Source organism: Malaclemys terrapin, chromosome 15 (genome assembly GCF_027887155.1).
Source record: "Malaclemys terrapin pileata isolate rMalTer1 chromosome 15, rMalTer1.hap1, whole genome shotgun sequence".
NCBI classification, from domain to species: domain Eukaryota; kingdom Metazoa; phylum Chordata; order Testudines; family Emydidae; genus Malaclemys; species Malaclemys terrapin.
Window position 1 is genome coordinate 22,846,748 of NC_071519.1, and position 8,225 is coordinate 22,854,972.

The 8,225-nt window shown below is 49.6% G+C and overlaps 1 protein-coding gene across 1 annotated transcript in view; it reads left to right on the top strand.

Annotated features, from left to right (window-relative positions):
* The window catches only part of ADAMTS15 (ADAM metallopeptidase with thrombospondin type 1 motif 15), a 31,358-nt gene extending 24,704 nt beyond the window's left edge, over positions 1 to 6,654 (top strand). Inside the window, exons 7-8 of the mRNA XM_054005637.1 lie at positions 659 to 834; positions 2,166 to 6,654. Coding sequence (XP_053861612.1) covers positions 659 to 834; positions 2,166 to 2,946 — 957 coding nt within the window. The 3' untranslated portion in view covers positions 2,947 to 6,654. The remainder of the gene's footprint in view (positions 1 to 658; positions 835 to 2,165) is intronic.
* Positions 6,655 to 8,225: the final 1,571 nt, after the last annotated feature.

Genomic DNA, 8,225 nt, shown 5'->3' on the forward strand with positions numbered 1-8,225 from the left:
AAAGGGGATTAGATGAGAGGTCATGTGCCAGATCAGCTGGTGTAAATCAATGGAGCCGTGCTAATTTACACCGGCTGTGGATCTGGTCCCATGCCTGGACCTGTGTTTGTAAAGCATCCCAGCTTGCATGCCTATGGCACTAGAACAGGAATAAAGGATAACAACTAGACACTTCCCCCCGGGGATTCTGGCTCACACGCACAGGGCGGGGCCGGCTGTCAGATTTGGGACTGGGAATGTGGTGTGCACATGACACCGTCAAAGAGTTAATCAACTCTCCAAAGCAACTAGTTTGTAGGGTGCTGCCCTCAGGATTCAATGTGAGGAAAAAGAGAGAGAGAGATGTGGTTATAGTCGTGGCAGTCAGCAGTCAAAGAGCACCTCTCGAGTGCCTCTCGAAGGCACAGCCCGGAACGGAGGCAAAGGCGGTTTTATGTCCTCCAACATAACACCTCCTCCATACTGGGCTGCTCAGGCAACTTAGCTTAGAGCGGCTGCTGGCTCACTGGCCCGTAGGGCTATGATAGTCCCGGATGGGCACCCAAAAGTTCTTTCTTGGAATGCCGGCGGAACACGCACAGGTGGGGCAAATATCTTCACCGGAGCACAAAGTGACTTGATGGCTTGTGCTTTCTCTCTGCCTACGGGTAAACTTCAGGTTGTGGATGGCACTCCCTGCGCGCCCGAATCCACCTCGGTCTGCGTCCAGGGCAAATGCATCAAAGCGGGATGCGACGGCAAGCTGGGCTCCAAGAAGAAGTTTGACAAGTGCAGCGTGTGTGGAGGAGACAACAAGAGCTGCAAGAAGGTCTCGGGCTTGTTCACCAAACCCATGTGAGTGCCAGAGGATCCTGCTGCTTTCCCTGTGTGCCCTATAAAATAGACCTCAGAAAACATAGGGCTCATGGAAGGGAGGGACCAATGGTACTGTTTCCAGGGATGGGAGCTCTGTCTTTAGCTTCATCGGTGGGCCCTGATTCTTTGGAGGAGAAGGTTCCAAGTTTTAGGCTACTCTCAGGGGTTTCAATCTGGTCTCTTGCGCTGGGGGTGAACTGTCTACAGTTGAACCTCGAATGGGTATGCTAGATCAGTGGCTCTCCACCAGGGGTACGTGTACCCCTGGGGGTATACAGAGGTCTTCTAGGGGGTACATCAATGCATCTAGATATTTGCCTAGTTTTACAACAAGCTACATAAAAAGCACTAGCAAAGTCAGTCCAAACTAAAATTTCATACAGTGGCTGGTTTATACTGCTCTAAATACTAAACACAGAGATAGAGGTATTTATATTCTAATTGATTTTTTATTTTTATATGGCAAAAATGAGAAGGAAGCAAGTTTTCAGTAAGAGGGTGCTGTGACACTTTTGTATAGTTTTGTAAGCAAGTAGTTTTTAAGTGAGGTGAACCTTGGGGTTACACAAGACAAATCAGACTCTTGAAAGGGGTACAGTCGTCTGGAAAGGTTGAGAGCCACTGGACTAGATGACTCAGGGGCTGATCCTGGACCAGTGACCCTTTCAGCTGTAGGTTTCTGAATCAGACCCAGCCCAGGTTGGGAGTGAGTGGATGGTTTTACAGTGGCTTTCTAGTGGACTGTGTAAAATGAATGATTGCTCTCAGCCTGGTTCCGAGTGCTCAGGTGTCTACATCAGAAAGACTCAGCACCACAATTGCCTGCCTTGGTAGCCATCTCAGCAGAGGGACCAAGGAAACCCATGGAGACTGAACTCCTCTCTCATCACTAGAGGTGACCCCTTCAGGTCAGGGTTGAGGCCCATTGCGGGGACAGGGAAGCCTACCCTGAAGCTGTCTGTCCAGCACCTCTTGTGGGGATTTTTCAGGGCTGGGAAAGTCTCAAGGACAGAGCTATAGAGCTGCTGCAGGGCTGCAGAGCACTGGCGCGGCTGGAATGGGGTACGGTGGGTCAGGACTGAGGCACATTGGCAGAGCTGTGGGGTCCCTCTATTGGTCTAGCAGAGGAGGGTTCAGGCAAGGGGAGGGGCCCTGGCAGAGCTAGGAGGGAGAAGTTTGGGAAGCACCAGCCCTAGAGAGGACAAGTCTCACCTCTAAGAGCAACAGCTTATGAATGAAAGGCCCATGCCCAGTGATGTCAGTGGTGCTAACACCACCTCCCGGGTGGCTTGTCTGCTGTTCTCTTACAGGCACGGCTACAACTTTGTGGTGACCATCCCAGCAGGAGCCTCCAGCATTGACATCAGGCAGCGGGGCTACAAGGGCCTAATCAGCGACGATAACTACCTAGCTCTGAAGAACGGCCAAGGCAAGTATCTGCTGAACGGGCACTTCATTGTCTCGGCTGTGGAGAGGGACCTGATGGTGAAGGGCAGCGTGCTGCGGTACAGTGGGACGGGCACGGCGGTGGAAAGCCTCCAGGCCTTCAAGCCCATCCAGGAGCCGCTGACCGTGGAGGTGCTGTCAGTGGGGAAGATGACTCCACCACGTGTGCGCTACTCCTTCTACCTGCCCAAGGAGAGCAAAGACGACAAGTCCTCTTACCGGAAAGACGGGAAAAGCCCGCCTCTGCTCAACAACCACGTCCTGAGCATGTCCAACCGCTTGGATCCGGGCAGGCCGAATTACAAACGTGTGTCCTACAAGTGGGCGGCCAGTGGTTGGGAGGCCTGTTCCGTCTCCTGCGGCAACGGGCTGCAGAAGCGCTCCGTACACTGTCGCGACTCCTACGGCCAACTGGCCTCCGTGTGCGATGCTGCCCAGCGGCCCATCGATGTCAGGATATGCGGCGACCCCTGCCCCACGTGGGAGGTGAGCCCCTGGTCCCCCTGCTCCAAAACCTGCGGCCGGGGCTTCAAGAGGCGCATGTTGAAATGCACGGCGCGGGCCGGCCAACTCTTGCCTCGGGATCGCTGCAACCTCAGGAAGAAGCCTCAGGAGCTGGACTTCTGCACCCTGAGGCCGTGCTGACCCCGCGGGCGCTGCTTCCAAAGAAGGCCTGGTGTCTCTCTGGCTGGAGATAAATGGCTGAAGGCTGAACAGCAGCTGGGGGGAGGGTGAGGGGGAGCTGTCTGAGGTGAGGGGTCTGTTACATAGGGCATATCAGTGGACAAAGGACTTGTACGCAGGGCGAGAGCGTGCACATGTGAGAGGGGCCCAGTGTGGTGTTATAGAACAGGTTGCTCAGAGATGGAGTAAAATAAACATCTACCTCGAAGCTGCCAAACGGTCCAGGCTCCCTCCCCATCCAGAGGATGCTATGGGCGTGAGGGGGAAGGACAGGAACGAGGGCAGGATTGGTCTCTGGGGACTGCTCTCCGGGATCCACCAAAACACCAAGGACAACAAGAGTGTGTTTCTATATCGCCATGGCCAGCCTCCCTCTAGGCTTCAAAGGGTCATGCCCCAACCTCCGAAACACTAGTGCTAGATGGGACCAAAAGGAATTACCATTGCAAGAATGACAAACTATACTGCTTAACGACCGGTGCAATAAAGTGCTGGGGTCTATTAAGAACTGATGCCTTCAGGGCTTGCTAGCAATGACTCCGCAGCCGATGTGTTGCTGCTCTCCACACTTGGGCAGCAGCGTTGTCATGCAGGGCTGTATGCGGGTCATTGATCGGCGGCTTTTGCTTTTCATGTGTATGGACCGAACAACGTAGATTCTTATGGTGCTTAATATCTGTATTTTTATTCTCCTTCCTCGTGGTTGACGCAAACCCTGCGTACCTGGGGTCATTTTGTCATTTTTCCATTGGATCCTCTCAGAAGACTATGCCTCTTTATGGTGCTTTGAGAAGGGTGTGTGAAGGGGCAGTGTGTCGCTAATACAAGGTGGGTATGTGTTTTAAAGAAACCTCTTTAGATCAAATACCATTTACACGTAGGTCCCTTTTTGCTCTGTTAATAATGTAAAGGTGCCTTAAAATGAGCACAACTTGCATTCCCACGACCCCTTTACACGGCTGAAGCTTAATGGGATCTCGGTGTATGTGAGAATATGGCTTTAATTCTAGGAGGTATTGCACAATGGTGCCCCACCACAGTGCTTCCTGTTGGAAGAATGAGAAACGCTGCCAAGAGTATTCTATGCGTGACTACCACGGGTGGCAAATACCGAGTCTTTTTTTGAAACGGTGCTCAGTGTATGTCACTAACTGTCACGTCGTGCCCAGTACTCGCACTCTCCTAACATCTTTGTTCAGGGTTATTTCTCAAAAACACATAGAGATCTTTGGTGCTGAAGTATAAAAGAAATGGGGACTAACTCTCCTCCCAGAAGATGATGGCGTGGGCCTTTCTGGCCTTAAAATCTATGCTACGTACCCTGCTTAAGCCCATCTCTAATTTTATGGGTGTGTCTATCCTGCAATTGTGGAGCGTGATTACATCTTGTGCAGACATACCTGAGCTAGCTTTAATCTAGCAAGCTCGGGTCCCGGAGCAGTGACGCTGCAGTAATGAATGCTTCAGCCCAGGCTAGCATCAGCAGGGGTCCAAGAAGGCTTGGACAACCCGTGCTGAAGCACAAACCAGCACAGTTTCATTTCTCCAGGACTCAGATTAGCTAGACGGAGGGTAGTTTGTGTAGGTCAACTCAAGCTATAATCACACCCTGCGATTGCAGGATTCCACCGGATTGGCAGGCAGCGATCAATCCAGCAGGGATCAATTTATTGCGTCTAGTCTAGATGCGATAAATCGACCCCTAAGCGCTCTCCCGTCGCCTCCTGTACTCCAGCTCGGCGAGAGGCACAGGCGAAGTCGATGGGAGAGCGTCAGCTGTCGACTTACTGCAGTGAAGACACCGCAGTAAGTAGATCTAAGTACGTCGACATATTCACGTAGCTGAAGTTGCATAACTTAGATCGCTACCTTCCCCCCCTGCCCCCAGTGTAGACCAGGGCTAAGTCTGCAAGTGTTCCCACTGGCATCAAGGGGACAACTCACCGGTTTAAAGTGAGGCATATGCCTTGCTGAATTGGGGCCCTTGGGGCCCGATTTCCCCACCTGTTCAATGGGGATCACGATACTTGCTCATTTTTTGCAAAGGTTTTTGAGATCTTAGCATGGAAGATACCAGAACAGGGGAAAGTATTTTTTATTATTGGCCCTTGGCTGGGTTGTAACTCAGGCGTTGAACCGAAGACCAACCGCCTTCCAGTGCCAGAGAACGGCAGCTAGCTGTAGACCCCCCCGCACGCTGAAGTGCATGAACAACTCATATTCAAATGTTGCTTGGCAATGGGCTAATTGTCAATTCCTGCCCCTCTACTGGGCTCCCTATGGCTCCATCATACCCTTTCTTACCAACATGCCCCCTTCCAGCCAGCCCACTGGATATACTTTGATAGGACACTCTTCTAGAGCGAGCTTGCCCTCACAAGCCCACCTCCCAAGTTTGGGCCCAGAACAGAGCATCCAAATCTCTTGTTTGAGCATACAACTATGTACTGAAGGGCACAAAGTCTGTCTCACAGGCAAAGTGCTGCACTGAGCATCTGCATGCCGATGATGAATGGTCTGTCCAAGCCTTGCCCATGGATCATTTTCCAGCCCCCAAGCCCTATATTATCCAGAGGATTCCCTCTGATGTTGGGATGCGAGCAACAGTAGTTAGGGAATGTCTTGTGAGGCAGCCTCTCCAGTCTATGGGGAAGATGATTCTTCCTTGTCCCACTAAAGCAAGTAGGAATTCGGGCATCGACTTGGGTGGGACGGGACTGGGCCCAAAGATCTCTGGGCTTCAAAATAACCCCACCTGGAAATTCAACAGATTTTTTATTACAAAGGGAGTTAACCACACCTAATGCTGGATTTCAGATCAAGGAACTATAGCACTGGGATTATAGACAGTTCTTCAATGGCAAAACCCCTTTCTGATGGATAGATTTAGGGCTTCGGGGCTGGATCCTCCTCTGGTGTAAATCAGCATAGGTCTGTTGCCTTAATTACGCCATTGACTTTGATAGAGCTACACCAAATTACACCAACTCTCTCTCCCCACTGTCCTTCACTGATGCTGTGCAGAATGGATGATGGGGCTTGTTGTTACCTAACTCCAGCTGTGATTCAGCACTGCATCTTATCCTATTTAAAGGCCCTGGTTAACATAAGCCGATATCTCCTTAAAAATGCACCCAGTCTCCAGAACAAATCGGCTCTTGAGTGTTCACTTCACTTTTCTTCCCAGTGTTTAATGATCAATGAGCATTGATAAGATAGTGTCAACTCTCAGCATTCCCATAATCTCTCATGATATAAAATTAGTATCAGCATAGGGGAGAGAGAACTTGGACTGGTTGGTTACTGGTTACAGAAGAGAAATAATATGTTTTAGTGGGATAGGATCAAGAGAAAGGAAACGAAATCCCATTGGGCAAGCGGTCACCAGAGTTGTCAAAGAGTTCTGCACTAGGCCAGACTGGACCAGGCCCTAGACCAATCAGTGTCTGTATGTAACACTTCTACTTTACCTCTTTCCCTGTCTTAGAGTCCACCCCTCATCCTTAGGAATATACATTATGTTTATTGGTGGGTTTGCTGTGTCTAGCACAGCTGACCCCCTACCAGTTCCAGTTGTGTAGCTGGTCCTGAAGGGCTGCCCTTTGTGTCTTTCCATCGAAAAGAATTGGTTCCCAACACCATCAAGAATTGTCACAGTTGTGGGGGGCGGGGTGTTTTGTTTTTTTGTGGTTCTTTTGCAAGATGTATGGCAGAAGGACAGAAATGCCTATTGTACTGGCTGCTTTGTGTATACCATGTATACTGTACATCAGTCTTTGCTGTTTGTGCATTGATAGCAAACCTGAAATAAAGTGGTATTTAAAGTTCCATCCGATTATTTGGGGGTATGGGTCCGTGCATTCTGTCTATCTGGGAGCAGAATCTGGCCATGCTCTCAACCTAACCCTACTGGGGTTGGACTTTTATTCCATAAGGGTGTAGTCTTCATACACGTTAACTGGTCAAGGTACATCCTAAAAGAGCCTAAAGTTTACGGTGTGGAGAGAGCATGTACCTTGGCTTACCTCCATGGAGGCTGGAAGAATTAGATTTGTTTTTAAATATAATTTCAGATATATTGATGTTTAAAATAAAAAATATGGTTAAAACCAATCAATTTACGTGTCCACAGTTGTGTGAGGGGTGGGTCAGACAATTATTTGACAGTAAAGATTCAGAAAGTTAGCGCTTCATAACTGCTAAAACAGAGTTTACATTGGAGCACCTCTGAGGCCAGGCTGATGCTATAGACATTCGTATCCCCCAGCACCTGCCAAAAAGATGTGGAAAAGGTTGTCAAGTGGCTGACTGGCTCACCAGTCCCCCTTCTTGATGCCACAAAACAGCGAAAATCTTTGGCCCTGGATAGAAGGACCTTCATCCTTGGCAATGTGGAGTGACTTGTTTCAATGCTCTGTTCAGTGGTTTTGAGTCAAATGCAGTGCTCAGCTGACCTGAAGGTTCTCTTACCCCTACAGGCCGGTGATCCATTCTGTGCTAGTTTCAACAAAAGTATCAATGTCTTTTCTTGGCAGGCTTGCCAATTCCTTCTTCAGTGACTCCACCAGGGCTAATGGAACTGTGTATTTTGGTAGCCTTAGGGGCTGCACATGAGGTTTCCTCCCCTAACTTCAGTTTGCCCTCTAGGTGTGCATCTCCTGGAAGTAGGTCCTTATATTCTGTTACAATGCTGGACAGGGCCCAGGGTGACCGTTCTCCCTCTTCTCTCACATTGAGGATATTCCGGTATTGCTCTGTGATTAAATCTATGGCTTTCGCTGCCTTGCTGCCCAGCAGCGGGTGGTACTTTTGTGGGCGAACATATTTGCTAAGTGATAATGTCTCTTATCTACAGCTTGCATTTTGCTAATTGGCCTAACAATGGGTTTATTATACATCACTAGCACTTGGTCACATTTCTCCACTTGAACATTGCTGCTTATCACTGTTGCTAGGATTACATTGCAGCTGGCTCCACAATCTAGCTGGAATAAACTTTGTCATTGTTCCAAATATGGCAGTTGAATGGCTGGCAGCCTCCTCCTGCAGTGCATTGAGTCTTTGGATCTGCTAAAGTCATATTGCAGACATCTTCCTCTTCATTCTCTCTTTCCTCAAGCACCACATGGACTGTTGCTTTTTTCTTCTCGGGGGCAGCTGTTGCATTGGGATATAAAATGGTTCCTCTTCCCCACGCTCCGTGTAGCTAGAGCCTGCGTTCTTGTTCTGATCCTGTCTCT